The sequence below is a fragment of the Pocillopora damicornis genome, chromosome 9 (genome assembly GCF_964200805.1).
Source record: "Pocillopora damicornis chromosome 9, jaPocDami1.2, whole genome shotgun sequence".
In the NCBI taxonomy this organism is placed as follows: domain Eukaryota; kingdom Metazoa; phylum Cnidaria; class Anthozoa; order Scleractinia; family Pocilloporidae; genus Pocillopora; species Pocillopora damicornis.
The window spans coordinates 2464913-2478993 of NC_142678.1; the positions used below are offsets into that span (position 1 = coordinate 2464913).

At 39.9% G+C, this 14081-nt stretch overlaps 2 protein-coding genes across 2 annotated transcripts; one reads left to right on the top strand and one right to left on the bottom strand.

Annotated features, from left to right (window-relative positions):
- On the top strand, window positions 1-3580 carry LOC113675985 (uncharacterized). Its single transcript, XM_089183220.1, has 4 exons — window positions 1-147; window positions 695-851; window positions 1530-1735; window positions 2491-3580. Exons 1-4 carry the CDS (start codon window positions 130-132, stop codon window positions 3115-3117), a joined length of 1008 nt encoding a protein of 335 aa, XP_089039346.1. The 5' UTR covers window positions 1-129; the 3' UTR covers window positions 3118-3580.
- On the bottom strand, window positions 3473-11374 carry LOC113676016 (ankyrin repeat and LEM domain-containing protein 2). The gene is made up of 8 exons (XM_027192626.2): window positions 10507-11374; window positions 9558-9680; window positions 8731-8797; window positions 7825-8033; window positions 6774-6883; window positions 5284-6387; window positions 4601-4732; window positions 3473-3915 (listed from the first exon to the last, which is right to left on the bottom strand). Exons 1-8 carry the CDS (start codon window positions 11344-11346, stop codon window positions 3852-3854), a joined length of 2649 nt encoding a protein of 882 aa, XP_027048427.2. The 5' UTR covers window positions 11347-11374; the 3' UTR covers window positions 3473-3851.
- Window positions 11375-14081: the final 2707 nt, after the last annotated feature.

The window sequence follows — 14081 nt, forward strand, 5'->3', positions numbered from 1 at the left end:
TCTTGACCGACCGCTTGAAACTACGTGATTTCGAAGAATTCTATCATCATTTTGCTTTTTCAAGGAGTTTTCTTTTTTCAGTCATGGATTCAAATCGACGACTGAATAGTGAACGAGTGTTGTGGTAAAATGCATTGTGTTACACAGGTTTGTTAAGTGTGTAGTTTCGAATGGTTATTTTATAAAAATAGTCCACTAAACCAGTTGATTACGTCTAAATGAATAACTTGTTTGTAACAACAGACAACATATTTCATCAACCCCCGCTGGAAATTTTGTCATTTAACTGGATTTACGATTAGAACCCACACTGTACTGCGGAAATACCATCTGAGGAATCGATCAGTTTTGATTGTCTGTGGGAGTCATTTAATATAATCCTTCAACAGTTCTTTCGATCGAAAAACACAGGCAGAAGCTCTTGCTTTCGCGTTAATGGCCATATGCATCTGTAGATGTTACTATTACCTGGAGGGGATATTGAGCCTAACCCAGGTGATAAATGGAAGCCTCTTTGTAGTATCTGTTCGAGGCTCACAAAGTCAAACTGAGCAGGAATTCAATGCGACGAAAGCAATTCGTGGTTCCATCTAAAGTCTTGCGAAATAACACCTGTAACTCGCGATATTCTGGCTCACTCACTTTTGACATGCGCTTTAGCATAATTTAACTCCTATCATTAAATTAAATTCAGCGCAGATCATCGCCGAGTGGAAAAGCTAGACATCGTGTATCTCTTCTACTGGGGTTAACAGTCCTTTTGTCGCTTATAAGCTGGCTGAGGCGTTCAACTCCAAGGACAAAAGTTTCACTGAATGATGAATATGATCTTTCTATGCGTACACCTGAAGGTAAGATTTGCTAATCATGAACGGGCAAGACTAAAAAGTTGTTTTTCCAGGCATCCAGGAGGATATCTTTGGAATGTAAACATGCTAGGTCGTAGAAAAAGTTACCAACTTTATTTACAACCTAGCATGTTCGGAACCTAGAGCATTTTTATGTTTTGCTTCATCGTGTCCGACTGGTGGATTTTTTTAACCTGTATCTAAAAAAGCGTGGAAAACTTCATCTTTACTTCTAAAACGATGAAATAATTGATCTCGCCAAAACATTTTTATCTCAACTTAGTATATTTGCAATGTCGTTTTTGTTTGGTATTAATCAATTTCTAGACCCTGTTTTTGATTATTTGATTATTTAGTGATTCGCTCTGACGAAGGGCTAAAGCTCGAAACGTCAGCTTTGAAACTCTTTACGGTGGCCAATTCACATTATCAATTACGACGATAAAGCCACATTATCTTGTTATACTCCCCCACCAACGCAGCACCTCAGTTTCTTTAGGAACTTACCCCAGCCCTGCATTAATCTGCTTAGTTAAGGCAGCCTGCTTAGTTGTACTAAATAGTCTCGTACCCAGAGTTTCCACGCCTAAGCCGTTGTACATTTCAGTTACACGGTAGGCTCTGACCACCAAGTATCAATCGCGCAAAATCTAAAACTGGTTTTTAAATGGATTTTTACAGGCAGCAATAAGAACTCAATCAAACAAGTAATATACAACGCACAAGCTCCAAACAAATCGAAGAGGCAGCTACCATCAAGGAGCGCTCGATTACACCTTATCATCCAGTTTCCAGTTTTGAACACTTCCGGTAGCGTAGAAGATCACGTGATACAACGACAAGCCGAGTATATTTACAGTCTACAACAAAATCTTCTGAGTCCACATGTGAGTCAAAACATTAGACTGGTCATTAAATCTTAAAACAATTTCATAGGACTTGCGGGGCTGAGACTTAACAGTAAATATAATTCTTCTGTATCTCAATCCCTCCACCCACTGCCTTACTAATGGAACTTCTGTCCCCGTAGCAGCTGACGTGTTTACTCGATTAAGCCCACTGCAAACCACCGCCACTTGTGAGAGCAAAATGTTGATGAAAGCTATATCAAAGAATGTATCGCTTATTTAGGAATTACGACTTAAACACGCGCAGGGTACAACTTTGTCTAAGAAAGCCTCGAAAATAAATCTTTCTCTAAAACGATCTTTATAAATTCGAAATGCGATATTTCCATTTTCTCCGATTCAATCATTGACCTCTGGTAGCGATGCGAACAAAATGGTTCTCAGTTTTGCAAACATCCAACTGAAAAATCAACGGGTAAAAAGATTGCACCTATTTCGCCTAACGAAACAGGACAGTGACAGCTTTTTTAAACATATTTCTCTTTTTCAGTTTTAAATGGCTTAGTGCAGAGGCAGATCTAATTGTCCGCCCATTTCTCAAACGAGCCAAGACAGTGAATGTTATTTTGAACTTATTTCTGGTTATCAACTTTCCAATATTTTAGTGCAGTAGTAGATGTAATTTTACTTACAGACAAAGGTCATCAACAACCAGGTAAACGTTTTGATGAATATACCTTTCAGAGACCTTTTGCTCGTAAAACCTAATAGAAGTTAGTTTTTATTTCCTCTAGGTTGAAGCAGTTCATATCCTCTGTGAAAAAGACCAAGACCCTTTTTTCATAAAAGCGCAGAATTTGGAACAAGATTGGAAGCTGGAATTCAACACCTTAGGTCGACGCATGCGCTATAAAGATTCCCTTGAATTTGCTTCGAAACATTTGATTCGAAAAAACGCAATGGTTTTGAACGCTGATTGTTATGTACATAGAGGATTTGAAAGACTGGACGAAAGTATCTTGAGTAGGAAAACAATGTACGCCCTTACCAGGCATGAAAGTGCGGAAAATATACGTCTCTGCAATGCGAGAGATTTTTGTGGACCAATGTCCAAATATATTGGATCTCACGATGGATTTCTGTTCAGACTTCTTGCACCAGTTTCCCCACGGTTATTGGAAAAGATCGACTATCGTCCAAACATTGCAGGCATTGAGCGAGTTTTGATTTTCAACTTCAGAAAATATGGAGGTTTTAGAGTCAAAAATCCCTGTAAAATCCTGCATATTGTTCATCATCACTGCAGCAGGCTGAGAAACAAGACAGAGAGACATATCCAAGGTCAACGAATTGATCGCTTTCTTAATATAACGACTGGGCGGCAAGGGAAAGTTGTTATGGCGCAGTTTTCTGGTTTATAAGGCGTTTTGGGGGTTTCATTAAAGGAAACTCTGAGTTACACAACAGCCAATAATATCACAGAGAAATACCAGTGAAAACCCGTAGAAAACTCACGTGACCGGCACTAAGCACGGGACACGCCTTATCATGTGGCATGTCGTTTCCGTTTTGCATCTGAGTGGTTGAAATGACGCAAGAACTTCTTTGAACCTCTGTAACACTGTGGCCAAGCCGAGTATCTGAGGATAAAAAGTTTTGTTCTTGCACGTCTACCATCGTAGACAAAGTTTCATATCCCTGGGTACTCAATCCTACTAAACCCTAAGCAAAAAAGCCCATCAATCTTCTAGTATCTGATTATCAAACTCGTAAAAATCGATTATTCATTTTTACTTATAAATTCATTGTTATGATTACATGTACACAAGTTTCTCAATCACGGGTTCTGGTGTAAATACATACTGCGCGATATAATTCACAAAATGAGAGTTACTGTTTTAAAACATGGGTTTATGAACTGCAATCCCTATGTAAACATTAACAAAACCATAATATGAAAAAAACCAACAATTTTTTTTATTAAATATATCATTTTAGTAAGAACGAAAATTTTATGCCCTGTTCACCAAGTTAGGGGCCAATTTACATCAAACAGAATGGTAAACACAAAGTAAATTGAACCATGAAACACCAGTTGAAAAGCCACAATTTCAAATGACCTATATCAGTTAAAATTGATTCAAATTCAGCTCTATTAGCAGCTCAACATGAGAGATTTGTGTCTTGTGTGATATCTAGGTGATCCTGGGCTTGGCCAGCTGGAAAAAAAGAGACTCACATCAGTACAGTGTTGCAAATGGTGAAATACCAGGAGGGCAAGACGTGTTGGTGTGACAGGAGATGTAATGTCAAAGAGAGGGATTGGGGAGAGAAAAGGAGCTGTGAGGGGTGAGAGTAGAAGCTAGAAGGCGGGGAGGGGTGGGAAGGGATGATTGTGGTAAAGAGCAAAGGAGGAACAGGTTGGAGGTAGGGATTAAGAGTTAAACACAGGTGGTGAAAATGTGGAGGGAGAAATGGAGGAACAGCAGGTAAGATAAGGAAAGAGATGGATGGGCAAAAAGGAAGATATTGCAGAGGGAGACGTAAAGGAATGCTGGAGGAAATGGGAGTTGAGAAAAGTGGTGGGGAGGATTGGATGGTAAGAATGATAGAAAAGAGACTAAAGTTGTAAGTTAGAAAGGTCAGGGCAGAGAGTAAAATGAAGCAATGCAACAAGGATCAGGATAAGTAGGGGAGGCAAAAAAGATGAGTGGGAAGGGGGGATGAGAGAAGAAATGAGGCCTGGGTCAGGGCAGGCACCAGAGAGGAACAACTGAGGGTGGTGAAAGGAAAGGCAAAGGAAGCTGGAATTGATATGGAGGAATGTCAGAGGGAGGTATGGGGCTATGAAGGAAGTAATAGTAATTTACTGGACAAGAAGAAAACGAAAAAAAACAATACTACCTTTCTTGTGTTGCCTCAGAATAAGACATAACCAGTTTCCTCCATTCTTTGATATGAGGATATTTTGCAGGATCAATTGTGGTCTGACCAATGGCAATTAACACATCAAGGTCAAGTTTACTTGGCTGCAAACTAAAACAATGTCATGCAGTCAAAATATTGTAGGTCAGTGCTATGGGAGAGGGGGAAGGTTGTGTGTTTATGATAAGATCCATAATTTAAAGAATAAAATTGTTTTTTGTTTTAATTGTGTATAGACTTCTATGACATGCTGGTTATAAGTACTAGTCCTTGTCTTAAGCAACAAGCCTGCGCTAAGCTCTCAGAGACAAGCAAAACGAAAGCAGGCAAATGTTGATGGGAGTGTCATTCTGCTGGCTGCCATGACAACACCTGACAACTGCCAAGAATCGTTTGTGCACTATTTCCCTCATCTATATGGATGAACAATCTGGAACAGTCATATAAAGCAATGCTTCCCACAGGCGAGCTGCAATTTAATCAATTGTACAGAAGGAGCTTAAAAACAAAGAAGGCTTCATCAGGATTTGAACCTGTGCCTCCTTGATACAAGTTGGGCACAACTACCAACTGAGCTACAAATCACATATTGGGAGCACAGCACATTTTTAGAGGGTTCCTCTTTACCTGCTAATGCTGAAACAGGTTACTAACCCACTTACCCCTGGATGAAAATGCTGAGGCTCTTATTTCCTGAACCAACCACATTGCCAGATCTCCCTGACTTTGCATGCTCCGCATTTCTTTCTCCTGGCACTTTAAAACAGTTCTGCTCCAGAACACTAGACACTCTAGAATCATCATTTCTTAATCTTTGATCTTCACATGTTGTATTCTCAAACACTTCAATTGGAGACCCGTTCACTACCGATGACTCCAAATCAGTTGAATTAAAATCCTTTGGAATTTCCATTTTGTGTTTTGTTGGCATGACTCGGTTTTTCTTGCCTGTTTGCTCAGTATCAGAAACATCTGCATTTCTGCTCTTCAAGACTTCACCATAATTGCCAGTTTCTTGTTCTTGTAGACTGTATACCAGCTTTTTCTTGCACACAATGTCCTCTGCAATGTCTCTTTCATCTTTTTGGTCACTCAACTGAGTAGAATGGCTTCTGTCTAAGAAATATTTATCTGAATTTTCTGCAAATGAATTATTGGATGTAGGTGGCTTTGTCTTAACTTCTTCTTGATGAAGACAAAGTGTTTCTAAGTCTTTTCCCAACATTTCCGTTGTTGGCTTATAAAGCTTATCTTTCATGATTTCTTGTGGAAACAACCTCGAGACTAAACCATTCCCATCCTTTCCACTTGAAAATTTCTCCACAATATGCTGTTCTTTGGAATTTTCTGGTTTGCTTTCCACTGTAGCATCCTCCAGCTCAAAATCTAATTTTTCTGGTTCCATCTCTGACTCTGGGAAAATTTCTTTCCTGGACAACAAGGGGGAACTGTCACAGCAATCCAACAAGTTCTTTTCAGTACAACAGTCAACATCACTTGCAAAGGCTTTTTGATCTTCCAAACCACTGTCAGACAAAAGAACACTACTTTGTCTTGACTCTGGAGTTTTTAACTCTCTGCATACATTCTTAACAGTTCTGACTCTCTGAGGTGTAACAGATAATCTGCTTAAAACAATCTTCTCCTTCCTGTTGGCCAGATAATCTTCAAGTTTTGTCAGACCCTGAGGACTTGCCAAGTCAGCATAACAGCCAAGAAATGCCCAATATTCTGTCCAAGGTACACTCTCACAATGAGCAAGTGCTCTTGAAATTAAAAAAGTAACCATTCAGGACAATAACATAATAATTATTGACAAGAGAGTAACTTTCTGTGAAGTCTTAGAAGCAAACCAGGTTTGCATGGGTTTGCCTGCATGTGACCAAATTGTGATTAATTTCAATTAAAGGTCTGATTAGTTGAGAAAGCAACTGGTGTGATTTTTCTGAACCAATCACCAAACCTGATGCAACCTCTGATTTCTTTACTAGTCAAGTGAAAATTTCTTGACTATGGCTATTGTGATAACCTTGGTTTGGATTTAATAACACATGACTAAAATCTGCTTGATATAGCAAAAATAAATCAGACTATCAGAGTCTGCACAGGCTCACTGGTCTATTTTCACAGCAAAAACAAACCAACAGTTTACCTTCCAATTCTTTCTGCACCACGACTGTCATCTTTCCTCTTTATCTGAATGTAGCTGTTCCACTTCTCCTTCTTTGGTGGAGTTTTCCAAGTACAGTAGAACTCTGCAGCCTAAAATAAGCAAAAAATGTACAGAAGAGTGTTTAACATAAATTCAGGGGTGCAGCCAAGACTTCTCAAAAGGGAGTCACACTGAGTCAAACAGAGGGTACTAACAGATTTTCATTTGACCACCACACCATTTTATACTTAATGAACCAAAAAAAGGCTTACAAAGGAGGGGAGGGGGTCATGGGCACCCTAGGCTCCCCCCAGTTATGCCCATGTGTAATCTGTGGTGAGCCTGGGGCAAACATTCCACATGAAGATAACAGTCGTGAGGGGGTTGAGATTCTGGGCAGGGGCGTGTCAACTGATTCTCCAAATCCTGACCCTATTTCTGACAAACCATGTCATTTTCCACACTGATTTTCAAAACTGACTTCTAAAATCCACACCTGTTTTTAGATTTGGCATCTAAGAGTTCATTGGGTTTTCTAAAGTAACTAAGCTTAGCATCAGTGCGAAGGTCAAGAATTGGTACAATTTCTTCCAAAATTTATGATATATTTTGGCTATTTCTACTTCTCTTGTATTCATTTTGAGCAAGAAATGCATAGTCAACATCTTGACCCATTGTTCATACCAAACCAGATCAAAAAACCACACCCATTAAGGGGCTGAGGAACCCCTATGTAATAAAAACTAAGGCAGTACCATTTTGTGGTCAAATGCTTCAGCAAATGAAATACCAAGAACTCAGTAGCAAACTAAGCCATACTCAAGGTTCTGGATTAATATCAGTATCTGGGCAACTACCCACCTACCCCTCCTCTAACCCAACATTAACCCTACCTTGTTATCAATTGACTGTTGTTGAGTTAGGGGAGGGGTAGGTGGGCATTTGCCCAGATACTGATATTGATCCAAGGTTCCTAAGTAACATGCCACCTGCATTCTGCATTGTACTTTATATACACAACTTGTAAAGGGCTGTAGGTTCCAATAACTACCTTTGATGGGGACATTGGTCCAGCATATGCCCTCACTGTAATTGGTAACTCTCCAGGGCTGTTCCTGTGTTTCCAGTTTTTAAGGGGGCTTCCTGGCTGTGCCCCTTCATTGTTCACTTTATCACCTGTGATCTCTGGTGACCAAGGCTCCTCAATCCAGGAAGAAGTTGAATTATCCATTGAACCCAACAATGGCACAAAGAAATTGTCTGCAAACAGGACACATACAAATCAACTATTGAAAAAATTAGAATCTTAACATAGGAAATAGTGGTTGAGAGTAAATGGAGAAACACAGCAGTCAAAGAAAGAAATTATCCTAGGGATATAACATGAAGAGAAACAGAGGGCAGAAATTTAGGCCTTGTATCATTATTCCCCTTCATCCATCTTGTTAGACGTCTTATCCCAATTTCTCCTTGCACTAAATCCTTGGGGTATCTATCGCCCTAACCCCTTGTATATTCTGTCCCCCCTCTCTGTTATTCCCTTTCCAATTCCCTTGAGAACAGTATATAGCTACATTGTCAGTGTGAGGCCCTCTTATCAATGTAAGACACATCTCACAAGTAATTTTCAAGTGGTATCCAGAGTTCTCCCTTATTTTAAGCATGACAGGTAAAATAAATTTTTGAACCAGTAAAACAATCCTTTTACTTATTGAATTTCAAGAATTCCAAGCAATTTTAAAGGGTAATAAGAGGTACTACAGGTGGTAAATGTTACCGGTTACTGCCTGAGAAGGAGAACACTGGGTATCACAACTGTGTTGGCCTATCTTTATCCAAAGTCTAACAAATCAAGATGGCAAGCAGTTTGTATAAGAAACACATCACAACAGGTAAAGGTGACAAAAATACTTTCAAATACAAAATGAATGACTATGCACAATTTTGACTTTTATACCTTCAAGGAAGCTTTTCATCTGATTTTTCAAATCAGGACTTGCATTTGAACACCTTGAGCAAATCACCTGAAAGTATTTGATCAAACTATGTGAATGTCTACATATGTAAAAGTACTAAAGTCCTAAACTATAGTAAAAAAGTTTGAATTAAGACAAATAATAGGTAGAGAGGAACTTAGTATGCAAATATTCATGTCAAATGTTTTTCTGGTCAAAAAAATTATGGAGGCATGATGTTTGTTAGCAATAATCATAACCAGTCTGTTTGTCAGCTATTAATCTTTTAACTCTTGTGAGTGACCAAGAGAGAATTTCTCCTTATGAAATCAAAACAGTAGAAAGCAGACAAGAGATGAGAATGAAGAAATTATCAATAAATGGATTATTTGTTGATCCAATACCAAATTCTCCAAACTTACATCATAGGAATTGTGTGGCAGACAGTAAGGAGAATTACTAATGAGATCTTGGGAGTGAAAGGGTTAACACACATATTTTTTTAAAGAGGATTGTCAAATATTTGTCAAAAAATAGTTCACAGCTAGCATGATGAGGTGTTTTATTTCAACCAAACACTCATCAGGTGAATAGAATTTTACAATAAGCTCAATAAGCATTCAGGGACTGCGCAGAGGGAGGGGCTGAGGGGGCTTTTGCCCCCTCCCCCCACTATTTTGCAAAAATAAAAATAAATTAAACAAAAAATAATTTAACAAAAATGACAGAGCCAAAAATAGCCCCCCCCCCTCAAAAATTTGCTGCGCAGTCCCTGGCATTTGTGTTTAGAAAGTCCTACTTACTAAGTCATTCTCATTGAATATCTTACCTCAGCTGGAGTTTCACCATATTTGTTTTTTTGTTGGATGTTTGTTAGAGGATGAGAAACAAGATATTCAACAATGTCAGGAAAACCAAACTTGCTGGCAAAATGTAACGGTGTTTCCAAGTTCTGTGAAACAAGATAAATTGAATGGTCAAGAAATCTTTAAATGGCTATTTGGTACAGACTGTGTAGGGGAAACATTGGCCTAACAGTCAACACTCTCTTTCCCAGTCCACAACACAGTTTCACCTTAGATTACAAGACAATATTTAAAAATATCAATTAGGGGTTTATCATTTAATCCAATGCTAAATTCTCAGTTCTAAAATCAATAACTAAGTCTGAGAGTGGTTATGGCTTTCACAAGCCAGGACTGAAAACAAGGGTGGACTCAACTCTGATCTGGAGAGCAGATTGACTCACCCCCATATAAGAATTCTGATGAAAAGCACCCCTCCTCCCTTGGAGCTCTTTCACAGGATACCTCATTTTTAACCCTTCACCTCCTAAGATCTCATTAGTAATTCTCCTTACTATCTCCTATACAGTTATTGTAATGTTAGTTTGGAGAATTTGGTATTGGATCATCTTATAATCCCCTAAATGATATTTTCCTTTATTCTCATAACTTGTGTGCTTGATATTGTTTTGATATTGTAAGGAGAAATTCTGTCTTGGTCACTCATGGGAGTTAAAGGGTTAAGCACCCTCTCTCTAACCAGGAATAAATGGTCTCAGAAACCTGTCTGGGAAGTGGGACAAAATCCTGAGGGCTACCTGTAGTGGAGTAAAATGCCAAGATTACCACCCTGTTAGGGAAAAGAATTTGCACCCCATAAGTTGAAAGGCTGACATCTCATTCCCCCATCCCTCTTCCTCCCTCCCTTAACAGCCTCCCTGTAATTACCACCAAATCCCCGGGAATTCTGAAGGAAGTGTTGCAGCTACATACCCCTTTGTCTGGTGTGTTTAAGTACATGTCCACAAAAAATTCTCTCCTTTTGCTGTTCTTGGCTGTCTTTATCTCATGGTTCAATAGCACATCCAAGAACGATTCACTCTCTAAAGTTTCAACAATAGACTGACACATCTCTTTTCTGTTATTTTTCACTGCTACATGAAGAGCATTATAACGGAATCCTTCTTGTAAAATCACTGGAGTATCACCTGGTCCAATTAGATATCTGGGATTAGTCATAACAATTTCTTGAAATTCTTCACTCGAGCCTCGTTCGATGACAGCACGAAATTTGACTATTTCTTGCGGTGTTGGAGTTTTGAAATTGCTCACAGGATCTCTAGGAACAAATGAAGTATACGTTACACCTGAAGATATCTCTTGATCTTTGAAGTGCGATCGGGAGAACAATTCGGCCTCCTGTTTACTTTTAAAGCTTTTAAAACGAGAACCTTTTACTTTCTTGACCATCTTCAGTGCCTCGTCTTTACTCGTAAAAACAGCTGGAATGGCTGGCGATGCACTTTCAGATAAAGAAGAATCCACATTGAAACAAACCCCGTAAAAGATCGCTGGGCTTTCTGTTAGACTTGGAGCGTTGTGCGTCCGATCATCACTTTCTGCAATTTGACTCTCTCTGACTTCAAAGTTCGACCCAAAGTTCTCCTTGTTTTCGAGACTGCTATCGACATTGTCACAACCCAGAGCTCTGGATAGCTTTTTTTCAAATAGTCGTCTAGTGTTTGGAGTAATAGGTCCAGGTGTTAAACCCAAGGACTTCAATTCATTCATCAACTCCACATCAGAGAGATCTTCCACAGCTCTTCCCGCCATCTTGTTTATTCCAGAATCCAGACCTAGGAGACCTAGGACCGAGGGAATAGTATGGGCGGCCGTCACCACCAAAAATACAAGGATGTCAAATAGATCAGCAAATACATAGATGGCTTAAGGATCAGTTGCAGGATAGCATAGCTAATAAAGGAATGGCATGGCCAAATTATAGACAGTCTAGTTTTCCTTAGTGAAACAGAACACCCTAAACATGAATAGTTTAGCCAAATGAGAAACGGTCTAGTAGCCCATGTTGAGTTGGAACATGAGATTGTGAAATGGACTAGCTCAATTACGAATAGCTTAGCACTCATTTGCAATACAGTACTCAAACGGTGTAGCGTTGCGTTAAACGGTTCAGGGTAACGTCGAGTAGTACAGCCTACGCACAAACGGTGTAGCGTTGCGTCAAATGGCTCAGCGTAATGTAGAATGGTACAGCGTACACACATATGGTGTAGCGCTGCGGGAAATGGCTCAGCGTAATGTCGAATGGTACAGCGTACATAAAAACAGTGTAACGTTGTGTGAAATGGCTCAGGGTAATGTCGAATGGTACAGCGTACATACAAACAGTGTAGCGTTGCGTGAAATGGCTTAGCGTAATGTCGAATGGTGCAGCGTACATACAAACAGTGTAGCGTTGCGTGAAATGGCTTAGCGTAATGTCGAATGGTGCAGCGTACATACAAACAGTGTAGCGTTGCGTGAAGTGGCTTAGCATAATGTCGAATGGTACAGCGTACACACAAATGGTGTAGCGTTGCGTGAAATGGCTCAGCGTAATGTAGAATGGTACAGCGTAGACACAAATAGTGTAGCGTTAGGTCGAATAGCTTTGCAAAACATCAGACGCTCTATCTGAACATTAAATTGCTTAGTATTACTTGAAATATTTCGATGTTGTGGCGAATCGTCGTGGCGTGACGTGAAGGCTATGCCACTCCTTTATTAGCTATGCTATCCTGCAACTGATCCTTAAGCCATCTGTGTATTAGCTGATCTATACGACATCCTTGTATTTTTGGTGGTGACGGCCGCCAAGGCATCTCGCCGAAACCACCAAAAATACAAACCGCAAATGGAACAGCGATCTGCTGGGGGCATGACGTCATCGAATGTGAAGACTGACACGAAACCATTATATGGCGTAGCCGCTGGGGTGTCTACAAAACGAAGACCGAAGACCGAAGACCGAAGACCGAAAAACGAAGACCGAAAAACGAAGACCGAAAAACGAAGACCCTAATTTTTTTGCCCGAATAAGGCACGGACAGTTAAAAAACTAACCCAAAGCGTTCCTCAGCACCAACCGATGTGAAATTAACAGGGGTCTTCGTTTTGTAGAAAAGCCCCCCTAAATCTACAAAACGAAGACCGAAGACCGAAGACCGAAGACCGAAGACCGAAGACCGAAGACCGAAAAACGAAGACCCTAATTTTTTTGCCCGAATAAGGCACGGACAGTTAAAAAACTAACCCAAAGCGTTCCTCAGCACAAACCGATGTGAAATTAATGTGACGCCAATTGACGCGAAATAACTGCGGCTTTTGTTTTCCGTTTAAAAAGAACCGTGTGGATCTAAAAAGTAAAGACCGTTGCTAAAACTGTTTGCGAGTAAACAAATAATTTAAAGCACTAAGGAAGACCGGGAGCGTTATTTGTTCTTATTTGGGTCATAATTGAATGTCTTCATTTGAAAAACTCTTTTTAGTTGGAACTCTTGTTGCTCTCACTTGACTTGTAAATTTCTCACTTTTTAGTCCGGAACCCGAAAAAAGGTAATTTACATTTTACCGGAAGTACAAACTTTCAGAGCAATTAACTGACACAAGCCAAACATTTCTGGAGAATAAAAAAACACAAATGAAACAATTTTTAAAATTTCTAAACAGACAAATACCTTTTCTCTGCAAGCTATTGACGTCAACTTTAGTGCCAACACGTACAACGGAACTTTTTGCCGGCTGATTGCACTCTACAGACATAAAGCTCATGAAATCTAGCCGCTTTTCACCAACCATAAATGATTGACAGTTCTCGCCTTTTTGCGTTTTGCATTTTGGCAAAAGCCTGACTTACCGCCGGCCTGATTATTTCGCTCTTCTTTGGTTGAATTGCGGTCATATCAAAATCTACAAAACGAAGACCGAAGACCGAAGACCCTAATTTTTTTTGCCCGAATAAGGCACGGACAGTTAAAAAAACTAACCCAAAGCGTTCCTCAGCACCAACCGATGTGAAATTAACAGGAGTCTTCGTTTTGTAGACACCCCAGCGGCTACGCCATATAATGGTTTCGTGTCAGTCTTCACATTCGATGACGTCATGCCCCCAGCAGATCGCTGTTCCATTTGCGGTTTGTATTTTTGGTGGTTTCGGCGAGATGCCTTGGCGGCCGTCACCACCAAAAATACAAGGATGTCGTATAGATCAGCTAATACACAGATGGCTTAAGGATCAGTTGCAGGATAGCATAGCTAATAAAGGAGTGGCATAGCCTTCACGTCACGCCACGACGATTCGCCACAACATCGAAATATTTCAAGTAATACTAAGCAATTTAATGTTCAGATAGAGCGTCTGATGTTTTGCAAAGCTATTCGACCTAACGCTACACTATTTGTGTCTACGCTGTACCATTCTACATTACGCTGAGCCATTTCACGCAACGCTACACCATTTGTGTGTACGCTGTACCATTCGACATTATGCTAAGCCACTTCACGCAACG